The 18373-nt window shown below is 37.8% G+C and overlaps 3 protein-coding genes and 1 long non-coding RNA gene across 4 annotated transcripts; 2 read left to right on the forward strand and 2 right to left on the reverse strand.

Annotated features, from left to right (window-relative positions):
* Nucleotides 1-5388: 5388 nt before the first annotated feature.
* Nucleotides 5389-6020, reverse strand: LOC111991748 (uncharacterized). Its single transcript, XM_024023544.2, is given in 2 exon segments — nucleotides 5389-5691; nucleotides 5694-6020. Coding segments are annotated over 2 exon segments (555 nt in total). The 5' UTR covers nucleotides 5946-6020.
* Nucleotides 6021-6588: 568 nt separating this feature from the next.
* LOC136066349 (uncharacterized) lies at nucleotides 6589-8128 on the forward strand. The gene is made up of 2 exons (XM_065770500.1): nucleotides 6589-7594; nucleotides 8050-8128. Exon 1 carries the CDS (start codon nucleotides 6675-6677, stop codon nucleotides 7572-7574), a length of 900 nt encoding a protein of 299 aa, XP_065626572.1. The 5' UTR covers nucleotides 6589-6674; the 3' UTR covers nucleotides 7575-7594; nucleotides 8050-8128.
* A 2167-nt stretch (nucleotides 8129-10295) lies between these two features.
* Nucleotides 10296-11941, reverse strand: LOC136066350 (uncharacterized). The gene is made up of 2 exons (XR_010627799.1): nucleotides 11418-11941; nucleotides 10296-10708 (listed from the first exon to the last, which is right to left on the reverse strand). It is a non-coding gene; the product is annotated as an uncharacterized LOC136066350 (long non-coding RNA).
* A 1004-nt stretch (nucleotides 11942-12945) lies between these two features.
* LOC111991743 (uncharacterized) lies at nucleotides 12946-17442 on the forward strand. Its single transcript, XM_024023541.2, has 5 exons — nucleotides 12946-13279; nucleotides 13929-14843; nucleotides 16036-16224; nucleotides 16603-16798; nucleotides 16929-17442. The coding sequence occupies exons 1-5, from the start codon at nucleotides 13139-13141 to the stop codon at nucleotides 17111-17113; spliced, it is 1626 nt and encodes a 541-aa protein (XP_023879309.1). The 5' UTR covers nucleotides 12946-13138; the 3' UTR covers nucleotides 17114-17442.
* The last annotated feature ends 931 nt before the right edge of the window (nucleotides 17443-18373 follow it).

The following is an 18373-nucleotide window of genomic DNA, read 5'->3' on the forward strand; positions in this document are numbered from 1 at the left end:
CAGTCTCGACCACGTGGTCATTATCGGAGCCAGCGAAGATGGGTTGTTGAGCGTGGCGAAGGAGTGCCATTTGATCAGCTTCGTTGATGGGTTTTTCGGGTCGGTGGTGTCGGATATCGGGTTAACCATATTAGCTCAGGGTTGTAGGAGGCTAGTAAGGCTTGAGCTTTGTGGTTGTGAAGGGAGTTATGATGGGATTAAGGCTATTGGGCAATGCTGCCAAATGCTTGAGGAATTGACTCTGAGTGATCATAAAATGGATGGAGGTTGGTTGGCTGCGGTTTCGTTTTGTGGGAATTTGAAGATTTTGAAGCTGCAGTCTTGTAAGGGTAGTATCGATTCCGAAGCTGCAGTCTTGTTACTCTTGTAAGTGTGTCTTGTAAGGGTAGTTTCGTTTTGTAGTATCGATTTTGAAGCTGCAATCTTGTAAGGGTAATATTAGCTGGGTTTTGATTTACTCTTTTTTTTTTTTTTTTTTAATATCTGGGTTTGTGTTTTTGATTCTGAATTTGTGTTCTTGTTATTCTTGTTCAAGACACACTTAGATCTCAATTCATCCGATTTTTAGTTTTTAATTATGTTTTTAATTTTTTTTATTTAGTTAAAATTAATAAATTAATTTTTTTTAATTTAGATGCTGACGTGGCATTTTTTATTATTAATTTAGTCCATGTGGATATTAAATAAGTATTATTTATTCCTACCGTTTGCCACATCAGCTTTCTCCGTCTCTGATGTAACGGCATGGACCAAAACGGGAAGCGTTTTTCAAGATAGGGACTAAAAGCGGTAAAAATAAAACGTAGGGACTAAAATGAGAATCGCCTAAAAATGTAGGGACTAAAAGTGACTTTTCACCATATATATATATATATATATCATATACTATATAATAAAATTTGGGCTTAGAAACCGTGGTTACGCCAAGTGGCTTCACTAAATTGTAGAATTTTTTATAGATTTTTCTTAAAAATATATATAATTTTTCTTCTTCTATAATTTCTAAGTTGATAAAAATCAATTTTTTAAAAAAAAACCAGCAACATAGTACACGTTTATATGATTTTAATATCTACTATAATTTCTAAGTTGATAAAAATCATAATTTGATTAAAATCTAAATTCTATTTTATAAAAAAATCTTAATTTAAAAAAAAAACCAACATAGTACATGTTTCTATGATATAAAAAAAATAGATATAACTACACTTGAAAAGAAAATAGCAAATAAAAAATATACATAATAATAATACTACACGTAAAAGGAACCATAATTTTTATAAAAATAAAAACCAGCAACATAGTACAAATTTATATGATTTTAACTTCTCCTATAAATTAAGTTATTTTTAGTTAGAAATTCTACAGGAGTTTTCTCTATCGCTAATGAAAGTTGGGTGCTCCAACTTCTCCTAGGTTGAGGAAGAGTCTGTCCCTTCTTTACAAAGGCTTGTCTGTCCTTGTTAGCTACCATTTGGTTGCTGCAGGCTAGTGGGTTCTCTTCTTTCTAGGGTTTTCAGGAAACATTTTTCTTTTCTTTTGTTTTCATGGAGGAAATAACTGTGGGTTGGAACAAGATGTCTTTGCAAGGATCGGAGGATAAGGAGTTTGATCTTCGATCAGATATGGGGTCAAAAGAGTTTATCCTAGCTGCGAAGTTTCTCACAAAACAGGTCCTTAACGTAGACGCCATTGCTCAAAATTTCTCTCAATTATGGCGTACTCGAAGTGGTTTCAAGATTAAGGATCTGGGGAATCACATCATTCTTTTTATTTTCTGGAATAAGTTCGATTATGACAGAATCTTTTCAAACCAACCCTAGAGGGTGTAGATGGAAACTTGGAAGATTTACCAAATAAGGAGTCCATTAACCCAAAGTCTCCTAGTGCTGAGGATATTCATGCATTAAGTAATTCCCCACTCTCAGTTACGTGCAATATTTCATCACTTACTCATGATGGTAGGTCAGCTAGACTTCCTTTGGTGGATATCTCAAACTCGCAGGGCTCTCTTACGCGCACTCCATTACCACATAAGCCTTCATGGACACGTATTAATTGTGTTCCTTCAGAGATTTGGGTAAACTTGGAAGTTCACTCAGGAAAAAAAGAGGGCCCAATCGTCCAAAGAGGTCAGCAAGGGTTACCTAAAGACAAAATTAGTTTCCCAGGTTGTACAGGAAAATGAAGTCACATTGGTGGAGGCTGGTTCCAGCCCCGCCAGGACCAATGAATCTCCTTTGTTGGAACTGTTGGGGCTTGGGAACTGGCAGACAGTTTAAAAGCTTGGAGAAATAGGTTCGAGCAGTTATGTTTTTAGCCGAAACATGGCTGGGAAGCAAGGCTGAACTTCTTAAATCTCATGAGAAGAGTGGAGGTAGACTTAGGCCCTATGGTCAGATGGAGAAATTCAGAGAAGTGTTGGATGAATGTAATTTGTTCGACCTAGGATATGTAGGAAATAAATTCACTTGGTCAAAAACTTATTCGAATGGAGGTATGGTTTGGGAAAGGTTGGATAGGGCGGTGTGTACGGCGGAGTGGTATGATTTATTTCCATCTACTAGTGTGCAAACCTTGACTTGTGTGTCTTCAGATCATAAACCAATTTGCATTCGACTTGATGGTATTGAAATTAAGGCTAAAAACCCGTGGCGCTTCGAGCAAATGTGGCTTGAGGATTTGGGTTGCAGGGATACTGTGGTGGGAACTTGGGTTAGGGTTGCTTCTCCCATGGAAAAAGTTGTTGCAAAAATAGAGGCATGTCAGAGGAGCCTCTATCAATGGAGTAAACACTCCTTTTGCCACGTGAGAAGGGAAATAGCCAAAAAAAAGAAGTTATTAAAAATTGCTGAATTGGAGGCAGCCCAGAGAACAAATGTTCCTCAGCTCATTAAACTCAAATCTAAATTTGTTGACCTCCTTCAATTAGATGAAAAAATGTGGTAGCAATGAAGTAAGGAACATTGGATGGTTTTAGGGGACCGTAACTCTAAGTATTTCCACACAAGAGCTTCACAATGCTTTCATCGTAACAGAATTGTGAAGCTTCGAAATACGGATGGTGCTCTAGTTTTGGGTGATGCCAATGTTTCGGCCATGGTTTTGGCTTATTACAAAAATTTGTTTTCATCCTCAAGGCCAAATGAAATTGATTAAGTTGTTCAGTCCATAAAATCTGTTTTCACCAAGGACATGAATAGAAGTTTGGTAAGTGCCTTTTCTCGAGTGGAAATAGAGACTGCATTGAACCAAATGGCTCCCCTTAAAGCACCCGAACTCGACGGAATGCCTCTCTTTTTTGCCCAAAAATTTTGGAGTGACATTGGAGATGATGTAGTTTAAGCAGTTCTGTCATGCCTTAATTCTAGTAACATTATCCCTAGTCTGAATCATACCTTTACCTCTCTTATTCCTAAAGTTAAAAATCCTGAGCATGTTACTGAATTTCGCCCCATTGCACTTTGTAATATTTTATATAAGCTTGTATCAAAAGTTTTGGCTAATAGGTTGAAAAGAGTATTACCTCATATCATTTTAGAATCTTAAAGTGCCTTTCAGTTCAATAAGGCAATTTCTGATAATATCCCGGTGGCCTTTGAGACACTTCACCATATGATGCGTAAGAAAATGGGTAGAATGGGACATATGGCATTGAAGTTGGACATGAGCAAAGCATACGATAGATTGGAATGGGTGTTTCAGCAGTCACCTACCAGTTGTACCACACCCGCTGGTGGTTATAACTCTTTTTTTTATATAATTAAAATTTCAAAAGGATTATTCATGAACATTACCCTATAAGAATATAATTCTGACGTTTCCACTTATGAATTGTGTGCTCAATCTTGTGCCTTCGGTCCTGGCAGCATTAAATATTATTTTTTAGAATTAAAAGAAATAAACATATATTTAAAGAAATCCATACCAGGACCCAAGTAAAGCAAGATCTTGTGGAAACATATTTTAATCACACTTTATTAAAATTTAAAAGTAGACAACAAACAGGGAAATGGAAAAAAAAAAAAAAATCACAACTTGATTAATTAAAAAGCACAATTCGAAGGGAAATGAAGTGAAAACCTAATGAGTGAGTGAGTTGGAGAAGCAGAGTTCTAAGGTCTGACTTGAGCCAGAGAGAAGAAAGAGAACGGTGATTGGAGAGTGAGAGAGGAGGGAAAATTTATGGTTAAAGAAAGTGAAGGAAATTTTTAGCACTAAGAGCACTAGCAATGTTGAAAAAAAAAAAAGTCATTTTGATACATTCAAAACCTACTTTTTTTTTATTTTAACACACTATTTTACAATACACTATACATCAAATATTCGTTTTTACAACTCAATTCAATACATTAAACTAATATATATAACACATTAAAATAATATTAACTCAACCAACCATTGTAGTCATAACCAATGGCCGCCATCTAGTGGGCAACGGCCGCCAACTAGCTACTGCTACCACAACCACTCAAAACTACTATAATAAAACCCCAAAATCAACCCCCAACCACCACACACAACCTACAACAACTACCATCAAACACAACCCTCAGCCCACCACCACCACAAACCTTCCACCACCCACAGCCCACCAGCCACTACCACCACCCATAACTTCCAAAATAAAACCCCAAAATCAACCCCCCACCACCACACACAACCTGCTACTGCCACTATCACACACAACTTGTAGCCACCACCACCACAAACCCTCCACCACCCATAGCCCACCAACCACCACCACCACCAAAAACTTCCAAAATAAAACCCCAAAATCAACCCAAAACCGAAACAAAAACAAAAACAAGTTGAGTTGAACCCATGGGGGCCAGATCTACCTGTGGCTAGGTGAGATTGACGGCAGCAAAGGTTAGGCAAGATCGGCCTCGGGCTGAGAACCGTGGCGACTGGAAAGGTTGAGAGAGAGAGAGAGAGAGGAGAATAAAAAAAGAAAAAAAATTATAATATTTCAATCCGTACACTTCTAAATTTGAGATTACACTGTTCATCTATACCAAATATTTTGGCATTTAGAACACCTAATGCGAGATATTTGGCACACCTGATGCTAGTTTTATGTTTGATTGTGGATTTTAGGAAATATAGGAAAAAGATGGGAGAAAGTAGGTGGGAGTAGTGTTTGGTTGAGAAGAGAAAGGAAGAGAAAAAATGGTAAAGCCTTGCTATTGCCACCAAAAATTGATCTCTCTAGAATAGAGAGAAAGGAGAACAAAAGACACAGTACTTTTAGACAAAAATGTTCTCCTCCAATGTTCATGGAGTGTTTTGGTTTTTGCCATTTTCTTCATTTAATTTGTCTTTTTCTCCTCACTTTTACTTCTTCAATGCTTCAGATATTTTTCCTTAACCAAAAGCACCAGTTCGTTAGTGTTTTTTTTTTTTTTTTTTTTTGTGTTCATTTTCCAATAATCGGTCCACACCAGGCCGTTTCAGCACGTAGAAATTCATGAATTCTCCCTCAATACTCGGCCTCACCACGAAATCGAAGCGTTCCGGTGGTGGGTCCGCCTTGGAATGGATCAATGTCTCGTCTAAATCAAGAAACACCGTTCTCTTAGGCAAGATCATCGGTGGGAGAATGCTGTTTTTCCTGTTGTTGCTGCTGTCGAAAATGAGGGTTCTTTGGACTGTGTTTTCGGTTTGGGGTTCGGGTTCAAATTCGGAATCGTCTTGTGGGATTTCTTGAGGATCTTGAAGCCCTTGTGGCGATTCGGGGTGCCGATGCGGGCTAACTTGGAGAAGAGCCTGATGAGGCGGCGCTGACACGTGAATATGGACTTGTTGATGGATGCTAAAACCGTGGCAGACGCCGCCGCTACGGTCTTATTCTCAGGGGTTTTCCGGCGGGGCCGCCGGGGAAGGATCCGGCAGTCTTTGATGCACTTTGTTGGTGGGGTCCTCTTGCTGATCTTGGACACCATTATTCTTTGCTTTCAGAGAGAGAGAGAGAGAGAGAGAGAGAGAGAGAGAGAGAGGGCTGGTGTTTTGGTGGTGCTTTGTGCAAAATGAAGTAAAGGGGGTGAAGGGTTTTAAATTTTGGTTCGGTTGCAACGGTCATGAGTGTGGTTGGTTCGGAACCGAAGCTAGATTGGTTAAGAGACTATAGAGTTGGTTTTGTACTTTGGTATGGCTTTACACGTAATTTTCATACGTGGCTAATTATGCTCCAATCCAACCCTTTGTGAGAGAGTTGGAATATAGTTCCAGACCATGCAATAACAGACCAAAATTGAAAATGATTAGTTGGTGGCCGCAACAAGTAAGGTGTTTTATTTAATTTGTTTTTAACACCATAAAATTTTAAATCACTGTAAATCATTATAATTACAAAACCTTAATTAAAAAAAAGTTTTAAAAACATTTCAAGCCATTTCAAATTTTAAGAATAAAATTGTAAAAGCAACTATTTGAAGTATATATGTAACATTCTTTTGGCTCNCGTGTAAAGCCATACCAAAGTACAAAACCAACTCTATGTCTCTTAAACCAATCTAGCTTCGGTTCCGAACCAACCACACTCATGACCGTTGCAACCGAACCAAAATTTAAAACCCTTCACCCCCTTTACTTCATTTTGCACAAAGCACCACCAAAACACCAGCCCCTCTCTCTCGCTCTCTCTCTCTCTCTCTCTCTGAAAGCAAAGAATAATGGTGTCCAAGATCAGCAAGAGGACCCCACCAACAAAGTGCATCAAAGACTGCCGGATCCTTCCCCGGCGGCACCGCCGGAAAACCCCTGAGAATAAGACCGTAGCGGCGGCGTCTGCCACGGTTTTAGCATCCATCAACAAGTCCATATTCACGTGTCAGCGCCGCCTCATCAGGCTCTTCTCCAAGTTAGCCCGCATCGGCACCCCGAATCGCCACAAGGGCTTCAAGATCCTCAAGAAAATCCCACAAGACGATTCCGAATTTGAACCCGAACCCCAAACCGAAAACACAGTCCAAAGAACCCTCATTTTCGACAGCAGCAACAACAGGAAAAACAGCATTCTCCCACCGATGATCTTGCCTAAGAGAACGGTGTTTCTTGATTTAGACGAGACATTGATCCATTCCAAGGCGGACCCACCACCGGAACGTTTCGATTTCGTGGTGAGGCCGAGTATTGAGGGAGAATTCATGAATTTCTACGTGCTGAAACGGCCTGGTGTGGACCGATTATTGGCCGCATTGTCTGAGAAGTTCGAGGTCGTGGTGTTCACCGCAGGGCTTAAGGAGTATGCCTCTCTAGTCCTCGATCACCTCGACCCGGATTGCGTGATCTCTCACAGGCTCTACAGGGATTCTTGCAAGGAGGTTGATGGGAAGTTTGTGAAGGACTTGTCTGAGTTGGGGAGGGATTTGAAGAGGGTGGTGATTGTGGATGATAACCCCAATGCCACCGCGCTTCAGCCCGAGAATGCAATTCCGATTAGACCCTTTACAGATGATCTCGGGGACCGGGAGTTGGGGAGGTTGATTGAGTTCTTTGAGAGTTCTGATTGCTATGAGGATATGAGGGATGCTGTGAAGCAGTTTGTGGCTAATGGAGATGTAATACTTTGATGGTTTGCAAGTCTTTTTAAGTAATGTTTTTCTTTTTTTCTTTGTTAATTATTTCATTTTTGAGTTTCTTTTTTTCTTGTAATGATGATATACTACTATGTGTACTATTGAACAAAGAGTTGTTCAATTTGAAATGAGAAAAGAAGCTCTAGTCATTTATTTTTATGATTCATTTACCCACTTGTATCTGTGTCTCTCGCTCTCATTTGAATGTCAATTAAGGAGAGAATAATTAGATCCTTCAAAAATGTAATTTGGATTAGCACTATTGAAATGATAAGGCTTCCAAGTGAGTGTGGGGCTTGCACTTATTTGATATCTAGTTTTCTTTGCAAATGACTATGAAAAGTATTTGCCCGTTTGGTTAAAGCTTTGTGCTAAGTGCTAACTTACATGTCCCTCTATTTGACATAAATATGTTTCCAAAACATTTCCCAGCTTTTTGATTCTCTTATTTTATTTTCTTGGGTCTCAGGTTGCTGAAAAAATTGATACTTTGATTGAATCCAAGATTCCCAAACACTAGAAGGCTGTGTCGACAATAATCCAGCTCCTTACAAAGCCTCTGTTCCTTCTCTATAGCGAACTAGGGAGCTCATGAAAAAGAAAACTTGTTTCAATTGCAACCTGCGGAAGTACCAAAGCAAGCAAATAGTTAGTTACACTCACTCTAATTTTCAAATCTGCAACATTGCAAATAGTGGGAGAGCTCAATGTTGTATTTTCAGTGTCACCCTGCAAGGAGTGCCATATGATTAGGTTTATGTCTAATTGTCCATGGATTCACCAGCCAGTAGTCACATTCATTTTTCCTTGTAAGTATATCCAATACTAGCGATCATCAGTTTATTTAGCCTCTCTCTCTCTCTCTCTCTCTCTCTCTCTCTGTGTCAAGGATTTGGCTAGTTAACCGTCAGATGGCTTATAAGGATGGATACAAGTGAGGGCTGCATTGTGCTTTCTCTTGGTGTGGCAGATTTCAATAAAATAAACTGATGATTACTTGTATTGGATATACTTACAAGGAAAATTGAATGTGGCTACTGGCTGGTGAATCTGTGGACAATTAGAAATAGACCTAGTCATATTAGTCATATGGCGCTCCTTGGAGGGTGAAACTGAAAATACAACATTGAGCTCTCTCACTATTTGCAATGTTGCAGATTTGATAATTAGAGTGATAGTGTAGCTCACTATTTGCATACTTTGGTACTTCTGCAGGTTGCACTTGTAACAAGTTTTCTTTTTCATGGGCTCCCTAGTTCACTAGAGAAGGAATAGAGGCTTTGTGAGGCGCTGGTTTGCCATGTCTCCAAGTTCCCTCATGGAGATTTTTGCAACTAAAAGTTTACGAAATCAGATGCCTTTATATAACGCTCAACATGAGTCTGGAAGAAATTTGTCCAGTAAAGGCAATGCTCTCAGGTGAATGCCTCCCCACCAAAACTCCTGTTTCCATACTGTACCAATAAAACCGAAGTGCTTAGTTTTCTTTCACTTTGCAGAACTGCTGCATTTCCTTTTATCACCACCCCATTAACTTCTTGTCCAGATAAAAAAAGTAAAGCTCCATACCTCTTTCCCCCCCACCCCTGCTGATGCTGGTTGTGAACACTCCAATGTGGAATACGATTTCAAATTTCTAATAGGAATGTGCTCTTAAGCCTCATAATGGAGAAGCTTTTCTGCTTCTCTCCACCACTTTAGAGAACATTTCCTGAGGAACTGTTCTTACCCTTTATACAGATTCAAATGAAATAAATCCTCTATGATGCAAGCCTTATCTAAAGCATAGCACTAGTGTGCTTCTACTTTATTATTGCTGTATACAGATAATGACCAATCAGAATATTGCAGAATTGAGTACGGCAAGACTTTGGTAATGTATCATTAAAGCCTAAAATCTTGACAATCCCTGACCCACATATATGTAATTTTTTGATGATTTAACATCAAATTTATATACCTCCTAACAATATGGAACTGTTTGCATAGCATGATTTTAATATCACTTTGTGAGCTGTGAAGCCACAACCTCACCCTCTACTTTGCTCTTACAAGATGAGTACGTGTGCTATATGAGCTAGACCACTGAAGAGGCTAAATATCAAGATCCAAACCCAATATAAGACTGATTTGTAGCATTAAACAATATAAGAAAAGCCAGAATGTGGAATTAGAAAGCACATGCCAAGAAATTGTCTACAATTAGCCCTGTGGCATAGAATTAGGGGCATATAACAGAAGTCAGATTAAGTTCGTCATTACTTAAGGAATTGGATGAATTCCACACGGAGAATTATTTTTCCTAAGTTGTGGCCCCAAAGGAATGGGGAAGGGGAGATCTTAACTAGTGACCTACACTTCATGATGTGTGATTCCAAGCCAATTGTGCTGCCCCTTTTAGTTTGAATGCCAAATAAAGACTTTAAGTCTCTAAATTGTAGGAAGATATTAAATTAAGTATAAAAAATTAACTTAGTTGGAATTAAGCAGCTTCACCAGTAACTTGACAAAGAACAAGGTAGCAGACTGCTAGAATGGCTCAGCCATGAGAAACACCTGAGGAAATTCTGGGGTAAGTTTATGCCAGAAAAGTGAGGCTGATGCTCTGGATAGGATCTTAATTTTTGAAGGGCCTGTTTGGTTGCTTGTAATACCATACTCTAGTCACAAAATAGGAGTATCCTGGACTAGTACAGATGTGGAGTGGAGTAAGGCTTTAATGCACAAAAGCAATTCTTCTTACCAGTATGATTAATAGGGTGGCTGTAAATTCAAAGTTAGATGGTCAACGACATGGCGAGAGACAGATGAGAAGTACCCATTACAATAATGGAGAAACCACATCTTAGAGAAATGCATTATGACTTTCATGTATTCCATCCTAGTTCACTCACCATCACTTGTGGTACCACCAGTATAACCCTTGTCTTGGGCATCGGCTAGCACACGCCTGCAGATAACCGCTGCCTATGGAAAAAGAACCAGATTGCCTGAATTGTTGTGAATGTTAAATTAGTATCTTCCTCCACCTCAAATAGCTTTTTTATACAGTAGTCATGAACCAAATCCAGTGGATTAGAAATCGAAGTGATGCCATGATCAACGGGAAAGTGATAACCGTCTGCAGTCTGCTGTCAACACCAATCAGAACGTATGCTGATCACGAACACAGATAATATAGTGTTCTTACTTTAGAAATTACTCAAATTTATGAGACTACAGGGCATATACAACTTCAGCCTAAGACTCATCAATGTTAAATCTTGCTTCTTGCTGATAAAAGATGAACATGACATGACCTTAGCACATGCAATAGCAAGTTTCAACTGGTGAGGAAAAAGCTCGGAGCCAACAGACACTACTACGTCTAACAGTATTGGTCTACATTTTCACCTTACTGGATAAAAATATGGAGTATCATGCGGCTTTTCTCGCTCAACAGACAGAAGTGTTGGTTCCATAACACACAATTTACATAAAACACATCAACAACAACAACAACTCTGGACTATATGCAATATGAAGTTGTCAAAATGCAAAATTTAAGTAATTTGATTAATAGACTCAATTAATAATAATAAAGGATTACACAAAAATCAGAGATTCCATTCCAAAACCCAAATGAATTTCTTTTGTGATAGTTTTAGTGACATTCTCTCACAAACCAAACAGAATTAGTATAAGAATTGATCAAATTTTTTTAATTTCCAACCCAATCTTAACATGAAAAGAAAAAGAAAAAGAAAAAGAAAAGGAAAAGCTTTTTCCTTTAAAAAAAAAAAAAAAAAAAATCCGTTGAATTGGGATTTTGAAAAATCATTGGTCACAAGAGAAGACCTGAAGGGGCAAGCGCCAAGCCTCGGATCTAGTGAAACAGGTGTCGTCGAGAGACTGGCTTTTGCACCATCGGCACTGTGGGTTGTGCGAGCACTGAGACTCCGACACTAAGTGGGTGCAGTTGGGTGGGATCTGACGGTTCTTGTTCCGAGCTAGTGGCCTTCGAAGAACGCTTGACGAAGATGTGGCGTTGAGAGTTTGGAGGAGAAGGAAGACAACTAGGATTGAGACCAAGATCCGGACACCAAAACCCATCTTCAGTTCAGTCGCTGACAATTCTCACGGCTGAAAGTGAAACCTTCTCTTTCTTTCTTTATTTTTTGTTTGTTACTGTGAAAAAGGCAAAAAGAAGAGGGCAATTACCGCACTTGGTATTCATGTGTAATAGTAGTAAGTAGTCAGAAGATGGTAGTAAAAGGAATCATTCTTATTTTCGTTCTCCTATCCAATACCTTTTTTTCAGCTTCTAGATTTCTATGGAAATGGAATTGATACGGAGCCTTTTGTCCAACACGTTAAACGGCGACCTATCCAAAAAAAACACTTTTTTTTTTTTTTTTTGAGAAGCAGCCTTTTACTTAACACCTAAAATAGTAAAATGCGTGATTTTAATTTTATTTTTTTTAGGATATATAGTTTATTTTATTTTAATTATAGTTGACTGAATGGATATTTAAATCTTAGATACACCATCCATTCATACATACATATCATATATATGGGTAAAATTTAGCTACAGTACCTTAAGTAATGTTTCTTAAGTTTTTCCCTTAAAATTCAGTCATGTAACTACTTAACTAAATAATAGACTTCTATTTCATAAGAAAAAATTCATGTAGTAAAATCTTAAAAAGGAAACTTAAGAAACAGCACTTACATACTATACATAAATCTTGCCCTATATATATTATATGAATTAGGTGTCGAGGTCTTTCATACCTAAAAACTTGTAAAGTTATTATTATTATTATTATTATTATTACAAGATAGAAATTCTATTCTAATCTAATATAAGTGTATGTGTGTGTGAAACTTCCTCTGGTAGATCTGAACCCCAACCCTTATCCCCTATACTCTACAAGCACTTATATTTATGGAGTGACCATGGCAGTTGGCACCAAGGGTGTGCAGTATTGTAAAGTTACTCTTAATTAGCCCTAAATAAAGGAAAACCAACTTAAGGCCAAGCTAAAGTGTTCCAAAATTTTGAAAAATGCTCCAGCCTAAAACCGACCATAAATCCAAGTCTTTCTTTCTTTTGGTTTTTTGTATGAAAAGAGAATTCCAAGTCTTTTATTAGACAACAAAATCCTTGACTGATTTAATTCAAAATTGGTGGAGAAAGCACTACGGACGGCCCCACTTTGTTGTCGTTAAAAGTAAAAAGAGAATCATCCATTTGGGCATTCGGCCCATAATAAAAACAATTGCCTTGCCATTCCCTCATTGGGCCTTCTCTTTCGGCCCATACAAACCATCCAAATCCCAACCGATTCAATTTCATTGATAAATAAATAAAAAAACAAAAACAAAAACAAAAAGAAGAACACGTAAGCTAAACGTAAAATCATTCCTGAGAGAGCTTGGCCAAAGTGCCAACGCTTTTATTGTTGTTCCTTAATCAAACGTTTTCTTGTGTTTTTGGGTTTTGGAGTGCAAAACATGTATGTAGTTTGTGTTTGTTGATGAGAATTTTCGCTAACTCCTAAGTTAAATCCACCATGGAACCCAACAATCAAAACCCTGATTCTTCTACGATTCAATTCCAGACCCACCAGAAACAAACCCACAATTTGTACCCTAGGGTTTCCAGTTCATCCTCTGCCCAAGATTTCAATTGCAGTGAATCCGATTCTCCGCCGGTACTATTACTTTTATTTGTTTAATTTTGTCAATTTTTGTTGTTTTTTTCGGGGGAAGATTATAGATACAGATTATTTGCTTGAACTTTTGAGTTTTTATTGTAATTTGTTGCTAAATTTATTACTGTTAATTTAGATTATAATCCATATGATTCATGTTTGCTTATATTTTCTGATTGTTGGGTTTTTTTGTTATATTCTTTCTGTTTTGATATGGCCAAACCTAGCTAGCTTTCTCTTCTTAGATGGAGGTCAAGAATCTAAATTTTAAGACTCAAACTGAGTTTGGTTTCTGGGTTTTAATGTTTTATGATTTCCTCTCATTGGTGTTTGTACTCTCTTAGTGGCCCTTATTAAGACTGTTTCTGTTTCATGGAATAGTTTTGATTTGTTTATATTTTCCGATTATGGTTTTCGGTAATTTAGAATCGGGGCCTTGTAGGTGATATTGGGTTGGTGGGTCAATGAGTATCAGGTTTTCATTGAATGAAATTAGTTTTTTTGTTCACTTAATTATTGTTAGGATGGCTGCTGCTTTGTGAGTCCCATACGATACAGTAGATTGTGAAAGATGATTTTTTTTTTTCTTAATTGCATCTCTGCGTTGTTGAGTGATAGTTGAATTGCTTTTTGTTCATACCGATGATAGAATGATGGGGAGTTCAACAATCACAAAGAGCACAATGATTTGGTGTCCACTGCTGTTACTGAGAGCCAAAGATTGAATGAATCTGGAGAATGTGAAACTGACGCACCTCTAGGCTCTAGAGAAGAGAATGATCAGAAAAGAGACTCTAAAGCTGACCATCAGAAGCAAGGAAAATACTTCTTTTACGACTCACCGCTATCTGAAGATACTGGGGTTTGGATACCTGTTTCCGTTCCACCAATGTTGGAAAGTGATCATGAAGAGTGGGCCAAAGGTTTTTACTCGAATGGGGGTTACTTCCCTGAAGGTGATATGGGGTGGGGCCAGTGCCTTGGGGAAGAAAAGCAGTTGACCATGTGGGATGTGATCGAGGAGATGTTACTCATGGCACGTGGGAAAGTAAGTGCTTTAGCTTCTGGCGATATACACAGGTGTACATTTTCTTTGGTATCAAACCATATACTTGAGCAAGCTTGGAATGAGATCGCCCAGACTCTTACAGAGGCTAATTTTGGCAATGTAAGGGAAATACTTGAAGCAGAGCCGCCAAAATGGTTGCCTGACAGTGCTGCTTCTGCTTGTATGCTATGTGGTGTGCGGTTTCATCCAATCATCTGCTCCAGGCATCACTGCCGGTTTTGTGGAGGAATATTTTGTGGTGAATGCACTAAAGGAAGGAGCTTACTGCCTACAAAATTCCGGGTTGGAGACCCCCAACGGGTCTGTGATGTATGCTGTGTTCGGATTGAGTCTGTCCAGCCATACTTGATGGACCAAGTAAGTCGTGCTGCTCAGTTGCCAACCCATGACCTGACAGACCTCAGTACTTTGAGATCCTGGGTTAATTTTCCTTGGGGACAGTCCATGGAATATGAGATCTATAAGGCAGCAAACACAATTCGCAAGTATAATAAGGTAAGAGTTTGAGTTTAATTTTTTTTTATAAGTAGAAATAATTTTATTTAAAACCTAAAACAGAGACAATACAAAGGAAATAACTTATGTAGATAGGCTGTATGCTAAAGTATCCCCCAAATAATAATCAAGTATGCAATTTGTCCAAAAAATCAAGTTCATAGACTACTACTATCTAACAACAGCCAAAGGTAGAGATTGGAAAAGATTACTTTATTCTATCAATAACAAGCTCTTGTCCCATCCATCTATTTCTTTCCCTTCAAATAGTCCACATGAAACATGATGGCACCACATTTGGAGCTCTGTTCCTGAAATAGGTAGGTCTCCTTTGCCATGATTGAAATGAAGCAGGCACTGACCTATTAGGCATGACCCCATCTCACACCAAATAGCACTTGGAAAAAAAAAACCGATAATTCCATTGCCACTAAGCAGCAAATTAGCATGTGGTCAACATGCAACAACTCCGTTTTACTTACAGATACAACACTAATCCATAATAATCCTCTTCCACTTTACAAGATTATAAACTGTAAAAGTTTTCTCCAATATTGCTGTCCAAACAAACAATGCTACATTTGGAGGCAATTTGCCAATGAACTCTTAACTCAACTGACACCTCCTTCTGTTGTAAGTACTAGGTGGAGGGTGAGGTTGTGGGTTCAAGACCCTTTGGACGCTTGTATGAGTTACCAGTTAAAAATTAATTGCTGATGCCTAAACCTTCAATAAAAGTCTTGAAACAAATTTCCTGATGGGTTTGGGTTTAGCTTTTAGAATTAGATATATTCCTTAGTGTTTTATTCAAAGAAGGCATTTTATTAAAGCAACTGTCTTACTTGCTTTAAGGTTTTTCTCTCTTTCAATTACTGCAGATGAAACTTATGTCTAGTTTCACACATTACTGAGAATGGAGGGAAGAACTTGTATATGTGTTTCTTCATTAATTTCTTCTGTTATCCAAGAACCTTGTAGCTTAGCTAACACCTCTTCGTGTTTCTAATGGAGACATCCTGAGTTCAAATCCCCCTCCCCCAAAGTAACTATTGAATTTATAAAAAAAAAAAACTTAATTTCTTGTGTTAATTTTATATATTTAATGTGCTTCTAGTGCAATTATCTGGCTAAAGTTCTTGGGTTCTTATTTAGTGCTTTAATTGGTGGAACATAAAATTATATGAATGCTCAGGTACCTGAGAAGAAAATTCCAGATGCCATTCTACGACAAGCAAAAGGCCTTGCAATAATTACTGTTGTGAAAGTTGGAATGATGGTTACCTACAACATAGGAACTGGACTTGTGGTTGCTCGTAGAGAAGATGGTTCATGGTCTCCTCCATCTGCCATTTCTACATTTGGTATGGGTTGGGGGGCTCAGGTGAGCTAATTCATCTATAATAACTTTGACATAAATTCTTTTTATCTATTCCAAGTTATACGAAATGGAAGCAAACTGTATCAACATGTTAGTAGCAATAGTCATTGTATGTTCTTTACTTATAAAAAAAAATTGTCATTGTATGTTCTTTTACCAGATTCTTCAAGGCAAACAATATTAGAAAATTTGAACAGCCTCAATTTTTGTTCTGTGCATATGTTAATTGACTATTTATCCAAAATAGATATTTATCTCATGTTTAAAATTCAAGCCTGCATTCACCTATATGTATCTGCAGGAAACTTTCTTATGCCTTGATCTCATTGAGTTCTCTTTTCTTCTGTAAAATTTGAAAACCTCCTTTTCTTTTTCTTATAGGCTGGAGGGGAGTTGACAGACTTCATAATTGTGTTGAGAACAACTGATGCCGTCAAGACATTTAGTGGTAATGTCCATCTTTCAATTGGAGCTGGTTTGAGTGCAGCAGTGGGAAATGTAGGAAGGGCAGCTGAAGCTGATCTACGAGCTGGTGATGGCGGTTATGCTGCTTGTTATACATACAGCTGCAGTAAAGGTGCATTTCATTCTATATTGTGCATTTCTCTGTTGAAAGCTAATTACAGTTCCTCTTTGTTTCCACTTTTCATATTTTTAGGTAGTTCCTTCTTTATGCTTGCAGAATTTGATTGTCTTTGAACATGCAGGTGCATTTGTTGGTTGTTCGTTTGAAGGGAGTCTTGTCACCACACGAACAAAGGAGAATTCTCGTTTCTATGGCAGCCAGTCATTGAACTCGTTAGATATACTTCTTGGCTCCCTGCCAAGGCCTCCTGCAGCTGCCATCCTCTATAATGCTCTTGCAGATATATATCAGAAATTTGAGTGGTGATTGGATGGAGTTGGCTATAAACTTCTTTACCAACTTTCAGCAGTGATTGATATCAATCTGAAGCATTTTAGTTTGTACAGGTTCTCTTCTGCCATTCTTTGCACGTGTAAAGCAATAAGCAGGTGATGTATAGAACGTTTATGGAGAATTTGTGAAAATTACAAAAAAGAGGGGAAAAAACTAGTTCCATGCATCAATGCAATGTATGATTAATGACAAGTACTTGGTGGAACAACTTATGTCTGCCTAAAATTGTATATAATTACTTGAATTGTTGAACAGATTGTGATTTATTACAACAACATAAAAATCAGGTAAGTTCTAGTGTGTCTCATGGCTCCAACTCTCGCCCTATAATTAGGGTAATTTGAGGCCTTCTGCGGGAATGCACCCCCCTTGTTCTTCCTCCTTTTTAATTTTTATTTTTTGAAGTGAATTGAAAATAGGAGATCAAATTAGCACAGAGATAAGGCCATAAGGGTATCTTGCAATTGGTATCGATTCAATTATGTTAAAAAAAAAAAAAAAAAAAATAGGATTGATTTGGTGGAACGGGGGGAGATCTGGGAGAAAGAGAGGAGAGAAGAGTGGAAGAAAACCAAAATATAATTAGTACATTTTGGTCACGTTTCTTTCTCTTCCTGTCTTCTCTTCCCATCTCTGTCTATCTATCCAAACGTAGTTTCTTTCTCTTTCCTCTCTTCTCTTCCCATCTCGCTCTATCCAAACATAGGTACATTTTTCAAAAAACATATCTAGCGTATATTTTTCATATGACTAATAATGTTCAATAAAATTATAGCTTTCCAAGTATTACCAAACAATACTTGGGTAAGCATTTCCATGAATCAAACAAATAGGACGGTAAATAAGCCGAGTTTTGTCAAGTAGTGCATATTCAAGCTTGGCTCGTTAGGAAAAATTAAAACCTCGAGCTTAGCTTGAGCTTGTGACAAGCTTAAAAATAATGTCTAACCTTGAACTTATGGAAAAGCCAAAAAGCTTAATCTGAGCTTGGCTTGGCTTGATTTATTAGTCAAGCCAAACCCAAGCTTAATATCAAGCTCAAACTTGAGCCCAAGTTAAGTTTTTGAACTTAAAATCTAAAAAAATTACATTATTAAATGCTTAAATCTCTAAAATTAAGAAAAATGAAAAAGAAAATAGTATACTTATTTTATCATGTATCTAGTCTTGCTTATGATTAGCTATTATTCCAATTAATAATTTACATAATTAAATTCATTCATTCATCATTTT

This window comes from Quercus suber, unplaced genomic scaffold, assembly GCF_002906115.3.
Source record: "Quercus suber isolate HL8 unplaced genomic scaffold, Cork oak 2.0 scaffold_32, whole genome shotgun sequence".
Classification (NCBI taxonomy): Eukaryota; Viridiplantae; Streptophyta; class Magnoliopsida; order Fagales; family Fagaceae; genus Quercus; species Quercus suber.

What these genes read in the sequence shown, in the direction of transcription:
- LOC111991743 (XM_024023541.2), top strand. Translation starts at nt 13,139, where the DNA reads ATGGAACCCAACAATCAAAACCCTGATTCTTCTACGATTCAATTCCAG. An exon ending in CAATTCGCAAGTATAATAAG is followed by an intron (nt 14,844 to 16,035) that starts GTAAGAGTTTGA and finishes ATGAATGCTCAG; the next exon opens with GTACCTGAGAAGAAAATTCC. An exon ending in GTATGGGTTGGGGGGCTCAG is followed by an intron (nt 16,225 to 16,602) that starts GTGAGCTAATTC and finishes TTTTTCTTATAG; the next exon opens with GCTGGAGGGGAGTTGACAGA.
- LOC136066349 (XM_065770500.1), top strand. Translation starts at nt 6,675, where the DNA reads ATGGTGTCCAAGATCAGCAAGAGGACCCCACCAACAAAGTGCATCAAA.